At 38.9% G+C, this 21,009-nt stretch overlaps 1 protein-coding gene across 2 annotated transcripts in view; it reads right to left on the bottom strand.

Annotated features, from left to right (window-relative positions):
• The window catches only part of LOC122108183 (ubiquitin-conjugating enzyme E2 E2), a 229,600-nt gene extending 208,797 nt beyond the window's left edge, over positions 1-20,803 (bottom strand). Inside the window, exons 1-3 of one of the 2 annotated variants that reach the window (XM_042680167.1) lie at positions 20,600-20,803; positions 14,310-14,493; positions 2,876-2,926 (exon numbers count right to left, since the gene is read on the bottom strand). In XM_042680167.1, coding sequence (XP_042536101.1) covers positions 2,876-2,926; positions 14,310-14,485 — 227 coding nt within the window. In that variant the 5' untranslated portion in view covers positions 14,486-14,493; positions 20,600-20,803. Of the gene's footprint in view, positions 1-2,875; positions 2,927-14,309; positions 14,494-20,395; positions 20,492-20,599 lie in introns of those variants that run through there. The other variant, XM_042680168.1, reaches the window with a different exon arrangement.
• Between the last annotated feature and the right edge of the window lie 206 nt (positions 20,804-21,009).

The raw sequence follows: 21,009 nt of genomic DNA, 5'->3' as shown, positions 1-21,009 counted from the left end.
AAAAATTCCTATAAACCAGAAAATTAATGACAGTAGGACATTCTTTCCTGAAGCTATCTGAAGTGTTCATTATGTATGACTCCCATATAAAAGTCAAAAACTATTACATGTATTTGCTTTACAAAGAGCTCACATGTGAACCAGTAATGGTATCATTAACTAATAAGGCTCAAGGCTCAATGAAAAAAAGTAAACTTCCAAATTTCACATAACACTATAAACTTTTACTTTAAATCAAACTATGTTTCGAGCTATTCAAGCTATTATGTAATTCTATTCCTCCATCTCTTGTTTTGTACATGCTTACAATAGTAGTTTAATTATTGTCTTAGTAGTCAAAGCTAAATGAGACTATCCAAGGTATTAGAAAATATCCTAAAAAAGTTATAATCTATATTGTACTATGCACAGATTTATCAGAAATGAGAAGCCCGGCATTGTGGTACACACCAGTAACTCCAGAAATCAGCTGAGGCAGGAGGATTGTGAGGGCAACCTGGGCTACAACCTGTTTCTAAAATAACAGAACAGACACAGGAGACAGAGATCAGAAGGATCACATTTTTAGACTAGTGGGGGGGGGGGGGGAATTTGCAAGCCCAATCTCAACCATTATAAGGCTGGGCTGTGACACTCTCCTTTGATTCCAGCTCTGCAGAAAGTGTAAATAGAATTGCCACCAAGGCCATCCTGAAAATAAATATGAGACCCAAGACTATTATTCAAAAAATGCCTAAGACAAAAAGGGCTAAGGCAAGGTTCAAGTAGTAGGGTGCCTGCCTGCCTAGCAAGTCCCTGAGTTTCAACCCAGTAGTGGGGAAAAAAAATAGCTTTAAGCTCATTAAGACAAAGTAATTAGTTTATTTTGTCAATAATCTGTCAAAATTTAAGCAAAGTAGTTTGGAAATTAAGTTCAAATATGTATGTAATATACTATACTATACTTTTTAAAGTGAGAATGTGATTAAAACAAATACTATGCTAGAAAATGAGTTTTTTTATTCATTTCCTATTATCCACTTATATGAATTGATCACAAGTTAAACAACGATCTGACATCTGAAACAGCTTTGTTAAGTATGTCAAAAAATATTACATGAAACCATCTTACTAAGCACAAAGAAATATTTGTTCTATTTAAGTGAACATTCTTTGAACATTATCATTTCAAGCTTACATGCTGTACATGATTCTCATATAAAGAACCACATTAGGTTCACCACAAACGTAATAAGCCTTAATCAAAAGTTTTTCTACATAAAATAGTTGTCAACTATCTATCAATACAACCAGTTGTAAAATTTTCATTTTCATTAATAGTTAAGGTTGTTATCTTTGTACATAAAAGAAGGTCAACAAAATCATACCAAATAATAAATTCTGTCCACATTCAATGTTGGAAACAAAATGTTCATTTTATCTAGCCTCTCTCCTTCAATGCATGGAACTATCACTTTAAGCCATAAAATTTGATGTTGTAGCTGCGTGCTGTTGGTTCATGCCTATAATCCTAGCTACCCAGTAGACTGTAATCTGAGGATCAAGGTTCAAAGCCAGTGCAGGCAGCAAGGCTCTTGAAACTCTTTATCTCCAATAAACTACCAAAGCGTTAAAAGCTATGGTTCAAGTGGTAAAGTGCTAATGTTGAGCAAAAAAAGGCCCTTAGTTCAAGTCTCAGGACACACACACACACACACACATACACACACACATACACACACACACACACACACACACACACACACACACACACACACTCAGTGTTGACCTGGTTTTAATACTGACCTCATATCAAATCAGAAGTAAAAGTCTTAAAATAGTCAACCATCTTAACATTGCAACAGACTCAACATACAGTATAAGGCAGGAGATTATTTTTCTGTCCTTCCTCCGTATCTCTTATAAAAAGTATTTTTATTTCCCAGTAAATGCTGACTAGAAAATGGGGGTGGGATAGGATATGTGGTCACTGGAAGAGAGATAAAGAACAACCAGACCTATCTGTAAAAGACCCACAAAAATCATTTGTGACAGGACAGATATCTTTCTCATCAGCTGCCCAGGGTCCATCTGCCGACATTCATAATTTTGTATGGCCCTCAAATAGTGTTATAATATCCAATATCCCTTCACAGAAAAAGGCATCCCATTCCTGGTAAAGAATAGTTTTTGTTTTTTTTTTTATTTCTGTCAGGATCTGGACACTGTCTCTGAGCTCTTTCTAGTCAAGACTAGCACTCTATCACTTTGAGCCACAGTCACACTTCTGTTTTATAAAGTGGTAATTGGAGATCAGAGTCTCTTGGGACTTTTCTACCTGAGCTGGCTTTGAATGGTGATCCTCAGATCTCAGGCTCCTGAGTAGCTAGGATTACAGGGGTGCACCACCGCCGCCTGGCAGTGTTTTCTATTTAACATCACTGGTTTAAATCACTTATTCTTAGTCACATCCAAGAAGTAATGTAAATCATGAATAAACATTGCTGAATGTTCTTATACTTTTATAAACAAACTTCCAAGAAGACAACAATAAGTAATAATTATTAAATAGCATGTTTTAGCCACAGTATTATTCTATTATTAAAGAAACAACTTAAGGTATTAACACCTTTTCCACTAAAAGATAACAGAATGTGTTGCTACACTGTAATTTCATTATCATACTGCTATTACATTGCACTGCTATTGGCAAGTTGACTGTACCACTTCAAACATATTTGCTGAATATTTCACTCTGCACAGACAACAACTACGCTATACCAATTATTTAAATCCAAAACACCATGTTATTACTATTAAAACTACAACATGAGACCAATAGCTTAAATATACCTTCTGCAAAAGACACAAGTAATAAAAATCAGTAATTACTTACCTACAGTTGGGAGGAGGGTCCAACGTAATTTCTGCAAGTTCTTTCTGAATTCTTTAAAATGAAAACAAGAAAATTTATGTCAAAATTTCTTTAATCTATTTCACTAAAATATGGTACTTCAACAGTAATACTTCCCTTTTGTGTATGTTTTAAAATTTGAAGTATCAGTGCTGTATAAAGCATTATCTACAATTTTGAGGATGTACTACCAAGGATGGTGACATCTTTACCACCAATACATAAAGCCTGCGGCAACAGACTAACTTATTAAACTATAAAGGCCTTGTTTATAAAACCCTTCAATGTTTTATAATGGTGGCTCTCGTCTGTAATCCTAGCTACTCAGGAGGCTGAGATCTGAGGATCACAGTTCAAAGCCAACCGATGCAGGAAAGTCTATGAGACTCTTATTTCCGATTAACCACCAGAAAACTGGAAGTCAGGGACAGCACCCAGGGGCCCAGAGCTCTATGATGGAAAAAAAAACAAAAACAAAAACTTCAAGGTAGGATTTTTTTTTTTTAGGAAATTGGCTTGAAATGTGAACTCTGGTAACTGGGACCCACAGCAAAACTCTGTGTGTGTATATTTCCTAGCTTTTGTTTTATCCTTTCAATGAACTGTAGCACTGCTATACAAAGGCAGACTGATAATGGCTCTATCCTTAAACCTGTAAATAAACTCAGTTTTCCATTTCAAATATTTTACGCTATCTTTTCTCAATGCAGGAATGCTAGTTTAAACTGGAAACACCTTTCACAGTAACTATGGGTCACTCTTACTTACATCCAAACATTCCTGACTGGTCCAATCAACTGATGAAGAAATATCTAGATCTCATTCCCACATCGGAAACTGCTACCAAAATACATAGTATTCTTTCTAAAGCATGTTGAGACTTTGAGGTTTGGCACCATTCCTTCTGCTTGAACTACCTTAATATTCCATGAGCTTCCTACAAGAAATTAAAACCTGCTTTTGTTCTTACGTCACTTTTCTGGGGGACGGTGCTATGGACTGAACTTAGAGCCTCTCATGTGCTAAACGTGAACATAACCACAGAGTTATACTCCCAAGACCCTTATGTATTATCTTTTTTACTTTGATTTTTAACAACATCTAACATCCTATGTACCTACACAAAGACTAGCAGTGGTAAGCTGTTTTCTATGAGTACACTTTTAAACATCTCTTAACGGCTCATGTCATGAAATTTGGGTTTTGCTAAATCAAACACAAAAATATTGTTGAGCTGGCTCATGCCTGTAATCCTAGCTACTCAGGAGGCTGAGATCTGAGGATCTCAGTTCAAAGTCAGCCCCGCCAGGAAAGTCCGTGAGACTCTTATCTCTAATTAACAACCAGAAAACCAGAAGTAGTGCTGTGGCTCAAGTGGAAGAGCTAGCCTTGAGCTGAAAAGCCTAGGTGACAGCACCCAGGCCCAGAACAAACAACAACAACAATATACATATATATATATACATATATGCATATTTATACATATGTATATATACATATATACACACATATGTATATATATAAATGTATATTGTTGAAAAGAATTTACTCTCCTTTGCCTTGCTTTTTTTTTTTTGGGGGGGGGGGCAGTCCTGGGGCTTGAACTCAGAGGCTGGTTGTCCCTGGGCCTCTTTGTGTTCAAGGCTAGCACTCTACTGTCTTTCTCTGAGTAGTTTATTGGACATAATGAGTCTTGTGGGCTTTTCTGCTTGGGCTGGCTTCCAATCACAGTCCTCAGATCTCAGCCTTCTGAGTAGCAATGATTACAGGCATGAGCCACCAGCACCAGGCTTGCCTTGGCTTTTTGTATTAACAGCCAGATGCCTGCTGTATGATAAATATTACTACAGTACATGATAGCTGACTATAAAAAAAGAATGTGAGCAAAAACATTAACACATTCAATTTTATTCTGTAAGACAACAAATAGAATTACAAAAATAAAGGAAACTCCTCCAAAAGAATTATTACCAACTTCCTAAAGGAACTGAATGACATTAACACAACTTTCACTTCTCTAATTCATATGGTTCAAGGTTGAGAGGCACTATGAAACAGAAAAACTAATTAAAAGGCAAAAAACTTCCACTTAAATTCTGCTATGCTATTTATCGAGTTGATAGGCAAAAGTATTTCTCTCACCTGCTCTACATGACTCAGTTTTCTATCCTACAAGATGATGAGATTAACTAAGACAAGTTTCATGATTTCATTTATCTTTAACACATGACAATTTCCTTTTAATACAGATTCTACAATGTGTTTATAAACACCTGAGTAAATATAGTCCCAAATTAGAAACGCTCAATGGGGTGAGTAAGCAACAAAGAGAAGTGGGATGGCAGTAACTTAAGCTGAAACTCACAATAGGGAACCACAGAATGTATAAGGATATAAAAAAAAATTCAAGGATGGAGTAACTCAGTTGTAGAGTGCTTGCCTATCATGTCCAAGTCCCTGGGATTAACCCCTAGTGACATAATAAAGATTTGGGGTGGGAGGAGGAACAAAAGAACTAAAAAAAAGCTACTGCAAAAGTTACATATTAAGGGTGAAGGAAACATTAATATATTTTTAATCAAGTTATATATATAAAGGAATGAGATTTGATCTATTCTGCCTAAATGCTATGACTCATTCCATAGCCCAAGAATCCCAACACTGGACTTGCAGAAAATATAATTCTAATATGCTGTTTGGTCTGGTATTTAGTATTTACAATTATACAATTCATTAGTATTTTATTAATAGTCAAAGCACAGAAGATGAGTTAAAGCTGTACTATACAAATAAATGTTACAAACTCTGAACTCTGAAATGTAAGATTAATTATAAATAAAAGCTAAAAATAAGCCAGGCACCAGTGGTTCATACCTGTACTCCTAGCTACTCAGGAGAAGTGGCCCACTCCCTTGGTTCTCTCCCAGCACCGGTAATCCAGGTTACTGTAAAGCCTGGAGGCAGTGGGAGGTTCCCTAGGCTCTGAGGTCTCTTCCTCATCCTCTGAGGTCACTTGCACATCTGCTGTGGCCATACCACCTCCCCATGCCCCCTTCCTCCCCTTTCCCTGTATACTCTCAACTCACCAGAAGCTCTCTCTGGCTTTGCCCACTTCCATCTTCTGTGACCATCAGTTTGGCCTATCTCAGTCTCTCTCAGGGTCTCTCTCTCTCCCCTAATAAACCCTCTTCTCCTTGAACTGCATGTGAGTTTCCTTTCAGCAATCCTTACACTCAAGAGGCTGAGATCTGAGGATCACAGTTCAAAGCCAGCCCAGGTAGGAAAGTCTGTGAGACTCTAAGCTGTAAATTAATCATAATGAAAGCTGGTAGTAGAGCTGTGACTAAAGTGGTAGAGTGCTAGCCTTGAACAAAGGGAGCCCAGGGACAGCACCTAGAACCAGAGTTCAAGCCCCTTAACTGGCAAAAAAAAAAAAAAAAAAAGGCTAAACACAGATGGAAAAATAGTGGTGAAAAGATAAACTGAAGGATTAATATCTCCATTTTACAAAATCGAGAATCAAGAAATAGTGTTAAAATTTAAAGAATTACAGAAATAAAAGCTATAACATTTTACAGTATAAAGAACAATTTTTAATGTAAATATCAGTAACAGGAGGGAAAAAGGAAAAATAAGTAAACTAAATATATCAGAGCAGGGACTTAAAGGGTATTATTTAACAATTCAACAAATAGGAAATAAGGTATTATGCAGCTAAGCAGAAAACCAAGAGAAAGACTAAACTAAAAGCTAAAAGTTTTCTAAGTAAGAATAGAGTTAGGACCATTGGAGGAAGAAGGGTGGACAAAAAAACTGTTACTTTCCATTAAAAAAAATCCTTCACTGTTTGTTATAACTTCTGTCATGAATAACTTCTATACTTATTTTAAACTGCAGGAACAATAGGAACAAGTATTCAAAAGAGCATGCTTTTAACTATAAAAGGAAATCATTTTTTCTGAAGATGATAAGAATCTCCTCTTATAACCCAGACTGGCCTCAAACTAACCCTATCTTCCTACCTCTGACTCCCTTAAGTGCAATGATTGTAGTTATGTACCTCTATACCCAACTGAAAAACTTAGGGGAGGGAAGTTGGGGTTTGAACTCAGGGCTTCATAGTTACAAGACAAGAGCTCTGCTCCTGGAGCCATATCTCCATTCCTTCTTACTCTGGGATTTAATGGGCAGGCAAAATGTAATTGGGATCTCAACTCAGGACCTCTTACTTGCTAGCAGGTACAGCAGGAAATTTGGCTACTGAGCCATCCTTTCAACCCTTTCTGCTGCTCTGGTTATTTTTGAGAGAGGGTCTCCACTTTTGCCCACGCCAGCTTGAACTACAATCCTACTATTTATACTTCCTGTTTTAGCTGAGATAACAAGCACAAACCACCATGTCCAGCTTTTTCAGTTGTAATGAGGTCTCATAAACTTTTGCTTGGTCTGGCCTCAATTTATGAACCATGATCCTTGTAATCTTCTCCTCTCAAGTAGTTAGATTACAGGTGTGAGCTACTGGTTCAAAGCTGCTGCTTTATTTATCTGTTTCTTTATTTTTACACTCTAGTTACTCTATATAGGGTCTCACTTTTATCCTGGGTGATCCTCTAGACCTCAATCATCCTATTTACATTTGCATAGCTGAGATGACAAGCTTGCACCATGGGGTCCAGCTATTAGTTGAAATGAGGTTTTACAAACTTTTGACTGGGCTAGTCTAGAATAGGGATACTCCAGATCTCCCCCTACACTACAGGCATGAGGGACCACCAGGTGGCCATAGGTTGAAAATCACTTAACATAAAAGAAGTTTGTTGAGATTTTCAAATTATTCATCTTATTTTGTGCTTATCTTGCTCCTTTTGGTTTAAAAAGACAGCTAATAACATCTTGCTGTAAAATTCTACAAAAGAACTTGCACCTCACCAGATGACCACAATTCCAAATTCATATTATGCAATAGAAAAAACAATTAATAAATTCAGCAACTCTGAGCAATGAGACAATATAATATATTTTGAGTCAGTTCTGAGCAATGAGACAATATAATATATTTTGAGTCAGTTATCTAAGAATAATTGTATTTCTATTGGCAGAAAAGATTATTCTAAGAATTGCTATTTAAAAGGTTGCAAGATATCCTGCTGTTTTCAATGACAACAATTCAATTTTATCTCAGAAGTTGGGATCATGATATACAGTAAGAGGGATAAGGAAGACAGCTATTTCAGGCACTGTCCCATAGTGATGAAAAAATGAAGCACCAATAATTCACACTTACCATGTACCTTTCACATGATGATCTTAAGATGAATGAAAGTGAATTAAACATCTCCCAGAATTCTCTACTACTTTTTTATCAAAGCTCATTTAAAAGATAAGGAAAATAAAACTATAATTATTTTTGCACAGCCAAGGTGAAAAACTGAAGAAATTATCCTCTGAATCATAGAAAAAGAGCTCTCTTACCAGAACTTTTAAGACAAATTTTTTTTAGAAATAAATCAAGGAGCCGGGTGCTGGTGGCTCATGACTGTGATTCTAGCTACTCAGGAGGCTGAGATCTGAAGATCACAGTTCAAAGCCAGCCTGGGCAGGAAAGTCCATGAGACTCTTATCTTCAATAAACTGCCAGAAAACAGGAAGTGGCGCTGTAGCTTAAGTGGTAGAGTGCTCACTTTGAGGAAGAAAGGAAGGAAGGAAGGAAGGAAGGAAGGAAGGAAGGAAGGAAGGAAGGAAGGAAGGAAATCAACTAGACAATTATAGACAATTACCTATATTTCCAATTACCAGTAGGCAACTATGTTACAACTCAGGTTACTGTACCACAGAACTTAGCAAAAGCACTTACTTACAGAGATGAGTCAAGAGCAAATTACAAATTAAATTGTAATTTGTGTGATTTTACCTATTACTTTAACTTGTAGGATGAATGAGGAGAACAAAATAAGAATACTGTGTGAGACTATCATTTGCTTTAAGGAAAAAAAAAGGCAGGAAGCTTAACAATAATTTGATACCTTAGTGATAAATATGATACTAAAATTGTATAGAACAAAGACACATTCATTTTAAAATCAATATACTGAAGTAATGTATCAGAAAAATAAAACTATATATAAATTGCACATACATAAAGTCTGGGCTAAAGAAAAATCCCTAATTCAGCCAGGCCCATGCCTGTAATCCTAGCTACTCAGGAAGCTGAGATCTGAGGATCAGGGTTCAAAGACAGGCAGGGCAGGAAAGTCTCTGAGACTCTTACCTCAATTAACCACCTGAAAACCAGAAGTGGTGCTGTGGCTCAAGTGGTAGAGTGCTTGCCTTGAGCTGAAGAGCTAAGAGACAGTGCCCAGGTCCACAGTTCAAACCCCACAACTGACAAAAAACAAAAACAAACAATACTCCCTAATTCATCCAGACCCAAAAAAACAAACAAAAACATGAACATGTGGATGTAAAGATTCAGAAAAGTGATTTCTAAGCAGTTACTATTTTGGAAAGAGAAAAAAAAACCCTTGCTGAACCTTGGTGATTTTGTATTTCCCTGTGGGCTACATTCTTCAGTCATTCTGGCACTCCAATTCTAACCAACTGAAGTCAACTTCAAAATCAGCTTGTTCTCAAGAACACATTAACTTTTTTAAAAAAGATTTAATGTCAAACCAATCTCTAGAAAACACACTGCCATTGCATTAAGCATGGAATGGGTTTCTAAATGATTATGATACCATACCAGTCATTTTAAGAGATTTTTAAGAAAGTCATCAATTAAACAATTATATATAGCAAAATAAGGTGCATCCTGACTGCAAAATGGTTTTTAAAAGTTTAAGAAATGTGTATTTAAAATCAGGAAAATAAGTAATTATAAAAGATTGTCATGTAGAAAACAAACTCAGATGATCCCATTCATTAATAGTTGACACTGGAACATGCTAGAATCCAATCCGTTTTTCAACCTAACACGAATTTGAGTCTGAAACTGAATACTATTTCCAGAGTAACATCATACTGAATGCATAGTAACATCACAATATCTATTCTCAATGACATTAATTTGAGTTAAATGACTTAAATATCACGTTTACAAACTTGCCAATGATGTAAAAAGCAGCAGCAGAGTCAATTCAATGAAAACCTCGAAACAGATGTTTTATTGAACTGACTAGTCAATTTAGTCAAAATCATCTGAATTTGTCATGAAAGACATAGTCCAACTACATACTTGCAAATCTGACAAGAGTAATATAGACATATCAGAACAGACTAAAGCTGAACGTTGGTAGCAAATGCCTATAATCCTACTCAGGAGGCTGAGATCTAAAGATCATGTTTCAAAGCCATCCAGGGAAAGAAAGTCCATCAGACTCTTATCTCCAATTACTCACTAGAAAACTAATAAAAGTGCTGCTGAGGCTCAAAGTGGTAGAGTGCTAGCTTTGAGCAGAAAAAGTTCAGGGACTGCACCCAGGCCCTGAGCTGAGTTCAGGCCCCATGACCAACAAAAAATAAAAGACAGAACAGACTGTGACAAAAGCATACCACTTTTGGTTGTTTTTTTTGTTTTTGTTTTTGCCAGTCCTAGGGCTTGAACTCAGGGACTGGGTGCTATTCCTGGGCTTTGGGCCTCCTTGTGCTCAAGGCTAGCACTCTACCACTTGAGCAATAGCACCACTTGCAGGTTTTTCTGAGTGGTTTATTGGAATTAAGAGTCTCATGGACTTTTCTACCCAGGCTGGCTTCGAACCACGATCCTCAAATCTCAGCCTCCTAAGTAGCTAGGATTATAGGTCTAAGCCACCAGTGCCTAGCAGCATACCAGTTTTTTAAAAAAGAAATTTTTGCCAAAGAAGGGTAAAAATATAGCAAAGATGCAATCATTCCTCTAACTCTAAAAGACAAAAACTAATTTATATCATTGTTTAAATACTCACTTAAATGTGTGTATCAGTATTCAGTGTTACCTCAAAATGAGAATTTAAGAAAACTTGGTTCTACAACAAATTATTGATTCTATTACAGCACATTAATTATAGCAATTATTAGTTCTATGATTACAGCATATTTCACTTAGCAATTGAGCGCCCCTATGTGCAAAGCACTTTCCCTGAGTTATTATAAAGTATATTTAATTACAGCAGCTAAGTATTTCTAGTTTAACAATAGCATTAAGTCTTTTGAGATTAACATGTACTTCATTTTGCCAAATTTGGTTAAATGGACTTAAAAATATCTTTGTAGATTTTAATTGGCACAAAGTCTATTATGGATGGCATCCATTTATGAGCTTACTAGGTACCAAACTAATATTTTAACAGAGTTAGACCTCATGACAGACTTCTAAAGAGGGTACCATTATTTAATCTTTATTTTACAAAAGAAGCCACTGAATCAGAAACCAAGTGGTAGTACACAACTGTAATGCCAACACTCTGAGAGGCAGGAGGGTCACAAGTTTAAAACCAGCCTGAGCTATACAAGGGTTCCACACTAGGCTACTTCCATACAGTAAGACTCCCCTCTCAAAAAGCCAAAAGCCAAAAGCCAAGAGAGGAAAGCGAGGCTTAGAGATAGACGTTATTCATTCAAGGTTAGAGAAATATAATAAGTGGGGCTGGGAAGGTGGCTCAGTGTTAAGAGTGCTTGCCTAGCTTACATGAAGACCTGGGTTAGATTTCTCAGTACCACATAAACAGAAAAGGCCAGACGCGGCGCTGTGGCTCAAGTGGTAGAGCACTAGCCTTGAGCTGAAGAGCAGAGGAAAAGCGCCCAGGCCAAGTTCAGGCCTCACAACTAACCAAAAAATAAAATAAAATAATAATAATAATGTGTTGGAATCTAGATTCAAATTCAGAACCTGTCTCCTGAATTCAAGTTCTTTACTGTTACTGGTTATCTCAAAGTAGAACAGTATTTAGAAAAATAATCTTCTTCTGATAAGGATTTTTAACTTTTTTAATTTTAAATTAAAATTTTATTTTAAAATTACCTAACTCTGCATCCAAACTGAAATCTTAATTCTCAAGAAAATTCTAATCTCTACAATTAATGCAAAATTTTAAAGCAACCGGTATAAATAAATATTGTAAGCCTATTATGCTAGACATCATAGATACAATGGTGAATTTTTTTTTTTTTTTTTTTTTTTTTTGTCAATCGTAGGGCTTGAATTCAGGGCCTAGGCTCTGTCCTAGAGCCCCTCTGTGCTCAAGGCTAGCACTCTACCACCTGAGCTACAGCTCCACTTCCAGATCTTTTTGTTGCATAATTAGAGATGAGAGTCTCACAGACTTTCTGCCCTGGCTGGCTTCAAAATGCGATCCTCAGATCTCAGCCTACTGAGTAGCTGGGATTACAGGCATGAGACAGCGGTGGCCCTGCCATAATAGTGAATTTAAAAAATGTGGGTCTCGGAGCTGGGAAGGTCAGTGGTAGAGCGCTTGCCTTGCATGCATGAGGCCCTGGGTTTGATTCCTCAGCACCACATAAGCAAAAAGATCCTCAGATCTCAGCCTTCTGAGTAGCTAGGATTACAGGTGTGAGTCACCAGCACTGGCTTATACTTTCTATATATAATAAAATAAAATGAAATGTAAGTTTGAGCAATGTACTTGAAAAGTCTACATTCACACATTAAACAACACACTCTTCCTCACAGCAAAATTTGGTTTTGATAAATCATTCAAAAATATGATTGAGATATTTTGTAGCCGTGCTCCCAATTAGAGAATAGAGTAATGTTAGCGGTCTTAGGAGAGTAGAGCACAGGCCCAGAAGGAATCTACTCCCCAGGGCCTGGCCGGCACGCTTCCCTTTCTGTGAAAAACTCAGAGACTTGTAAAAACTCTATCAGCAGCTGAAGACTGATGCTACATGCAGCTGTACACAATCTGTATTTGAACATCTCCTACCCCTCCGCTCCAATCACCTTTCCTCACCTACATGTTATACTTACTCCATTTCCCACCTTTTTTATCTATCCTGCCCTTACCCTCATTTCCCAGCAGCAAGTCATTTTGTGGTTAGAGAAGAGAAAATTCACCCAGTTGAGTCTCTCTGGGTATATAATGTAAAGCCATTACAAAAAGAACCCTTTCCCACTGTAGGTTGAATATTCAGAACTTTCACATAGTTCCTGCAACAGAGAGGTCATGCACAGGTAACACACCCTACAAAGGGGAGTGAATAGTTAGTTCCCTGGAATGGACTGCTATTGCTGACCACACCGTAACTCCAACATTTCTCACCCTGAGGTTCTTTTCTCAGCCTGAGGTTCTTTTCTCAACCCTGAAGATTATTTATAATAGAGGGAAACAAGGGCTCCCATCTTCGTAAAAATGAGTTCCCTCTAATCTACATCATCCAACAGTAAATAAAGCTAGCACTAGCATTGGACAGTTAGACATTCCATTATGGCTAATAGTTCCATGTGGTGGAATGAAAGTTAAATTAACACCTACAGATTACTTTTATTCACAATGCCTATTTGGAAAAAAAAAGCATAAAAATCATAGGAAAGACCACTAAATTTAATTTCTTTTCAAGTGATTTTCCAACAGATATTCTATAATGTAAGCATATCAACACAGATCCCTCTAAGCCCAAATGGCATGCCAAGCCAATCATCATAAGAGGGTGAAGAGGTAACAGAAAAATCATTTAAATACCTACTTTGTAGATTTGTCTATTCCCTAGGGAAAGAGAAAATCTGTATCGACTGATTCTCTGCTTATTGAAACCAAAAAGCATTTGATTTTTAACTGCAATACTTCTAAATTTATTACTTTACTGGACTAGAAACCTATCAATAATTACTTCAACAGATTCTTTTTCTTTTTTTCCTTTTGTGTCAGTTGTGGGGCTTGAACTCAAGGCCTGGGCACTATCCTGGAGTTTTTCTGCTCAAGGCTAGGGCTCTATCGCTCTTACAGCCACAACACCACTACCAATTTTCTAGTAATTAATTGGAGATAAGAGTCTCACAGACTTTCCTGCCTGAGATGGCTTTGAACAGCAATCTCCAGAAATCAGCCTGAATAGCTAGCATTACAGTTATGAGCCAATGGCACCCAGCAAGATTCTTAATATTTACTTTGTGTTACTAAACAACAACAAACAAAAAAACTTATGGCTAAATAAGCATGAGTCAAACCATCATACTCACACATTTCCTGTATATGCTCCCCTAACAAGATATAAAACCACATAAACACACAATAGATACTACTCTGTTATCTGACATGCCACTTGGCTAACTTAAAAAAGTTTTCCACAATTAAAACCATGTAAAAAGAAGACAATCTTTTAAAGGCAAACTGCTCAAACTTCATGACCCACATTCCAGAAAAAAATGACTAAATGCAAGAAAAAAAATCATTAAGGTGATAAATCGATATGGTAACTAAAATACCTTTTAGCACTAGTTGACAATTTAGCAGCTGTTTTGCTGGATATTTTTCCCTCCTTTTTCTTGGGCTGCACTTGTTCTCTTTCTGGTTCTTGCTGAACACTTTCACGTTGATCTCCATCAGAACTTCCTCCACTAGTGCTTGGGCTGTCATCAACTCTTTGAGCCTCAGTGGACATTTTAGATCCTAGATTAAAAAGTCAAAAGTTATTTATTCAGATGTGGGAAAGACTACAATAAGGTACTTCCAGAATAGACAGAAATTGAACCTAAAAACAGAATAAGTAGAATTCCACATAAAATGGAAGTTGGTCATTTACAAAACATACAGCTTTAAGGACTGTGAAAACTTGTATGCATCCAAGCAAAATTTCTATGCAAAATGTTGGCAGCAGCATTATTCACAATAGACAAAAAGTAACAATTCAAATGTTCACTACTTAGTGAACAGATAAAATATAGTATCATCCATGTATAACACAATATTGCTCAGCTATAAAAAGGGATGAAGTACAGTATAGACACATTACAAGGACAAACCTTGAATTTTTATGCAAAATGAAACAAGTCAGTTACAAAGGACCACACACTATATGAGTCCATTTATAAGAAATGTTTAGAACAGATCAATCCATAGACACATTGAGGTAAGAATGAAGGAAGGAGAGGGAAGTGACTGCAAATGAGTATAAAGTTCCAGGGGCTTGAACTCAGGGCCAGAGCCCTGTCCCTTAGCTTTTTCCCTCAAGGCTGGTACTCTATCACTTGAGCCACAGTTCTACTTCCAGTTTTTTGTAGTTAATTGGACATAAAAGTCTCAGAGACTTTCTGCCTGTGTTGGCTTGGCTTCAAATTGCAATTCTCAGATCTCAGTCTGCTGAGTAGCTAGGATTACAAGTGTCAGTCACCTGGGCCTCGTTTTAAAGTTCCCTTTCAAGTCATAAAAATGTTAAGTTAGACAATGGTGATGGCACACCACACTGTAAATAAATATCCTAAAAATCAGAGCTACATGTTTTAAAAGGATGAATTGAGGCCTGGAGATGTAATTCAGTGGTAGAGACCATGTGTAAGGACTAGAGTTCCATCCTCAACAATCATTAAAATGGAGGAAGGGGGAAAGGGTGTTAAAATTTTATAATTTTAATTATATGTCAAAGCAGCTGTGATTAAAAAAAAAAAAAAAAAAAAAGACTAGAGGACTAATCTCTACTAGCTACTGGGCTTAAGCCCTTTGGGCCCAGTGAGAAACTCAGACTAGTAAGTAAGCCAATCTATTAAGTAAGCCAACCTACTAAGTACTGTTAACAGAACAGAGGTCAGCGCAAATAGCTACTATAACAGAGAAATTGCAGGGGGTGGGCACTGTCACATCCATATCCGATCCATACCTTGCAAGAGCTCAGCTAAAGTTAAAATCTTCTAAATGGATAAATTACTTTAAGCAACCTTTGTAATAATAAAACACAGAGGTCATATGATTCTCAATAAAAACTGGAATATATAATGGTATAGGCACTGACCTAACTATATACTAAGCAGTGATGTTTCACAAGAGCGATGAAAGACATTGAAGAATTCTTTTTTTTTTTTTCAGTGTGAATGAAATATCCCTCAAGGCTTTGAAATTCCCTGTACTCTTAAGTTAATGCTCCCCAAGCAGCTCTGATTACCAACTATAGTTCCTCACTATCTTGATTCCAAGATAGTTGTTATAGATAGCACAAACACAAAAAAATTCATATGTGAAAAGGGACAGGCCTCTCCTTGCTATTCTATCTTAGTCAATTTCTGAGTTTGATTACTGTGACGCTATTCCTCATGACCTAACTATGATTTAGATGACAAATCTAGGACTGTGCTGATAGAACTGATGGCCAGATCCTAGCCATATAGTTCTGTCACCAATAATTACTTTGAGTTCTAGATAGTTTCCTTCCCAGACACCTCTTTAAAAAAACAAAACCACCTTTGTTCAATTAGTGCCATTGCTGACAAGAAAAAAAAATACTTTTAAAGAAGATAAGTTGGCTGGGCACTGGTAGCTCACACCTGTAATCATAGCTACTCAGAAGGCTGAGATCTGAGGATCACGGTTCAAAGGCAGCCCAGGCAGGAAAGTCCCTGAGACTCTTATCTCCAATAAACCACTAGAAAACCAGAAGTGGCACTGTGGCTCAAGAGGTGGAGTGCTAACCTTGAGCTGAAGAGCTGAGGGACAGCACCCAGGCCCAGAGTTCAAGCCCCACAACCTACAAAATAAATAAATAAATAGATAAATAAATTGAACAACTCCTTTTTTTAAAAGGATACTTTTTGGTTACTCTTAATCAAATTTAGACTACAAATAAAATCATCTCTGACATGATCATGAATAAGAACAGGTAAAAAAATTCCCACATAAAACACAGTTATTATAATAATCAGTCCAAAGAGATAACTAATCGACCCACTTAGCTTTCAATTTTATAAGATAGATCTATGATTGCAAATTTTGTAAGATAAACTAAAAAGCTCTGCAAGAAACACTGCAAGAATCAGAAAAGGACAGAGAAATGAATCACCAGAAGAAAATACTAAATGCCTTTAGACACCACAGATTACCACTCTCAACCGAGAGCTTTCTTCCATCATGCCAAAGAAAAATAAGTCTGCACAAAATGCTCTGAAACACAGTGATAGAAAATTTGAATACTGTCTCTACCTATTCTGTAAATGGAGACCATCAGTCTCCACAGCTATGACATCTTTTATGAGCACTAAAGTCACTTAATACTGAAATTTATATCAGTATGCTTCATGTCTGGCTTTAAAAGTCCAAATATATTTCTGCGATTACTTCTTCAGTTTTATTTCATTTTAAATTATCATTATTGGATTTAGTACTAGTTTTTCTCCAGCTTATTTCTTTTGGTTAAATCATCAAAAGTGTAAAACCTTTTAAATGTGTTCATAATTGCATGTTAGAAAGAGCAGATGTATGTGCAAGAGGATAATTCTCAAGGAAAGAAGCTCAGATATAGCAAAATACTGCTAACAATATTTTTAGAATGTGAAATGAGTGAAAAATCACTGGATTCATCTTAAGCCAGAAGCAATCCATTACATGACAAATACATAGGAACCTAAATAACATTATCTTATACTAAAGCTATAAATAACTATGATTTAATAAACTAAGCCAAATTTCAGTTGTATACCACATTAGTTATAAAGCTACACATTTGTCTCAATATTCTTATTGATGTGTATTTACATAGTAATAATGTCATGATTATGCAACTATTTAGGAAAACTACCAACTAAATGATGTAGTGAGCCATAATCTGAAGCTGAAATTTCCTAAAATACTCTAGAATATCAGAAGGCTGCTGTAAAGATTAATCTGAGAAAACTATTAAAAATTACTATTAAACAGTGGGTAGGGCTCAGTGATACACCATTTCCCTAGCATGCGGAGGGGGTAGGTTCCATACCTAGCACCAGAGCAAAAAGCATTTTAAAAATATTACGAGTACTTCAAGTATTAAAAAGAAACATCATTTCTACAGTTCAATAGCTTAAAAAATTCTTTCCAGTGGGGCACCAGTGTAATCCTAGCTACTCAGGAGGCTAAGATCTCAGGCAGTCTAGGCAGCAAAGTCCACGAGACTCTTATATCCAATAAACTACCAAAAACACTCTAAGTAGAGCTGTGCCTCAAATGGTAGAATGCTAGTCTTGAGTGAAAAAGATCAGTAACAATGCCTAGGCCCTCAGTGCCCAGGACCTGAGTTCAACCACCACAACTAACCCCCCGCCCCCCCCCCCCCCGAAAAAAAATCATTTCCACTTCTAATCAAACACATCTTCCTTCAACCAAATCTTAATCTACAAGCAATAAATTCATCTGATGCCACTGATAACCACTATAAAAACTTTTAAAGTATTTGTATCTTTTTCAAATATCAAGAATATAAGGAATTTCTACTGGAATTAGTTTTTGAATGCCTGATTACAGAAGAAATGTGAGAAAATTGTATTTTCAAGTACAGCCAATTTTTTTATGAAAAACATTCCACTTTTAAATGTGGTACCTTGTTTCTTTAAATTACAAATTACAAATTCCTTAAATTAAAGTAAAACCTCCTAAATTAAATTTTTTATCATTTTCTGAATTAGTATTTTAAAATTGATTCCCAAATAGCTTGTCTGATCCAATTATGAAATCTAGAAGGAAGACAAACTCCAGGATTATAATTACTCTCCTATGGCAGTTTCAAAGATAAGGTAAATAGATCAATAAAATTTTTAACTCATATTCATTGAAACATTAAGCAGTAGATTTTCATAATGTATGTTATATTTTAAAGAGTTTACATATTGTAAACTTACATCTTCAACTCATAAATTGCCTAAGCTTGTATTACTTCTCTGTTGAAACTACAGTCCTTAGAAATTAGCTACATATATGAATGAAAGGCACACCTTCCATACAGATGAAGTGGTCTGGCTACAAATACTATCAACAACACAAAAACGATATTCCCTCCATAAGCCCACACTATATAAAAGTAAGCTTTATAATCATGTCTTGCAGCATAGAAACCACAAAACAACCGTTCATATGAACTTTTACTGAAAGAAAACATTTAATTCTGTCACCTATGTCTTGCAAGTCTTCCTATTCCCATTTCCAAACTTTTCTAAAATGTAAAATAAAATGATTTATATTATACGCACAACACCTAGTAATACCCAGCAGTTAACTTAAGGATATTTATACAGGAAACCTTTAACGCAACACCTGATTTTGGGGAAAATATATTGCATCCTAGGGGAGACAGAACAAGGTTGTTATATATGAAAACACTCCATCTTCTTCATCTGTGGACACATGAAGCCCCAAAGCACCAGGAGCATCCAAATTGTTCTGAATAAGGACAAATACTTAAGATTCCCAGTATCCAGACCCATGATCACATCTTCAGACCTGTACTGTTCAAATAATCAGGGATTAAAAACTCAGAAGCGCTTAAAATCTGGGGGAACACTGAGATGGTGAGAGGGTGAGCCCTAGGATTTCTTTCTGCACTTTTAAAAATATCTGAGGAGACGCTCAAGAACACATAATTTAAAAAAAAAAAAAAAGCGATGGATCTTTAAAAAAAACATTGCAAAGGTGTCTAACAGCTAGAAAGCACAGGATGATGTCTTCCTAAAGGGGCCTTAATTTCCTTTAGGGAAGATGGGTGGGGCATTTCTGGTTAGTGGGGGGGGGGGGTGGGGGTGGTAGTGGGGAGCCCCACAAGAGACCATGCTTTATCTTCATTAAAAGTAATCAAGGGCAAGAGAATGCAAACATGACGAGTGGGAGAAGAGGGGGGGCGGGGAAGAAAGGAGAAGGGGTGATGGAGGGGGGGGGAATCTAGTTTCAAATCAGGCCAGTGGGGGCTGCAGAGAAAAAAACCAGAGGAAAAAAAAAAATGGGCTCGGGATCCCAACTGTGACCAGCACCGGGCATCCTCACAAAAGACCAAGAAGACAACACACGTCCCCCTCGAGGGCTCCGAGAAAGACGCCCCCCGCCCAGGTCTCCTCCCGACGGGGCTCCCGAGGGCCGGCGGGGCGGGACGGGCCGGGGCCGGGCGGGAGGGACCCGGGGCGCAGCGGCGGTGCACGCCGGGGACGGCCGGGCTCGAGCCAGCACTTTCCACCCAGACACGCAGCCGGTACTTTTTCCTTTTTCTTTTTTTTTTTTTTGCAAAGACTTAGTTCCAGGATGCGGCTGGAGGAGGGAAGGGGCCGGGAGGGTGGCGGAGGATGGGGAACCGAGAACCGCCGGGTGTGTGTGTGGGGGGGGGGGTAAGAAGGGCCGGGAGGGACGCGGCTGGGGAGGGGGGTGAGGAGGGGGAGGAGGGGGAGGGGTGGAAAGGGCGAGAATCGGGGCAGGCGGCTCTCCGGAGGGGGCGCGGGGCAGCGCGTGCGAGAAGTAGGGCGCGAGCCGGGCGAGCGGAGCCCCGCGGCGTGGGGGGAGGGGGCGGGGCGGGGGGAGGGGAGCCCGCCCGCCCGCGGAGCGGCGGGGACACCGGCGCGGCCCGCGCCCGTACCTGAGGGAGGGGTGTAGGCGCAGGTCGCGGGCGCCCGCCGAAGCCCGAGGACGCGGGGGAGGGGGCGGGGAGGGGGCCCCCCCCCGGGGACCGGGTGTCCCCCGCAACACCGTCGAGTCACCGGGAGCCGGACCCACGCACCACGCACCCGACCGCCCGGCCACGCCTGTTCCCCCGCCGCGCTCGCGCCCGCCCCGGACTCACCCTCAGCGCCGCCGCCGCCGTCGCCGCCGCCGCCGCCGCCGCCGTCGTCGCCGCCGCCCCCGGCCGTTCCAGCTCCGGCTCTCGAGGCTGCTGCCCGCGGCTGCGGCTCTGGCCGCCCCTCAGTCCTGGAAAGTGAAGCCACCACCGCCGGGAGCCAACGCCGCCCGGCCGTCCGTGCGCGCGCCCGCCAGTACGCGTGCCCGCGTGCCCGCCCGCCCGGGAGAGACCGCGAGAGCGCGAGCCCCACGTCGGCCGTGCGGCGCCGCGCGCTCCCCCCTCCCGCCCCTTCGCCCCTCCTCCGCCGGCGCGCGGCCGCGAGGGGGCGGGGGCGGGCGCGCGCACGAGCGGCTGCCCGCGGGGCCTGCGGGGGGTGGGGGGAAGGGGGAGGGGAAGCGGTGGGGAGGGAGGGA

Source organism: Dipodomys spectabilis, unplaced genomic scaffold, assembly GCF_019054845.1.
Source record: "Dipodomys spectabilis isolate Male_0828 unplaced genomic scaffold, ASM1905484v1 ptg000054l, whole genome shotgun sequence".
Classification (NCBI taxonomy): domain Eukaryota; kingdom Metazoa; phylum Chordata; class Mammalia; order Rodentia; family Heteromyidae; genus Dipodomys; species Dipodomys spectabilis.
Note: the sequence above shows the minus strand (reverse complement) of the source record. Positions and strands in the feature narration are given on the sequence as shown.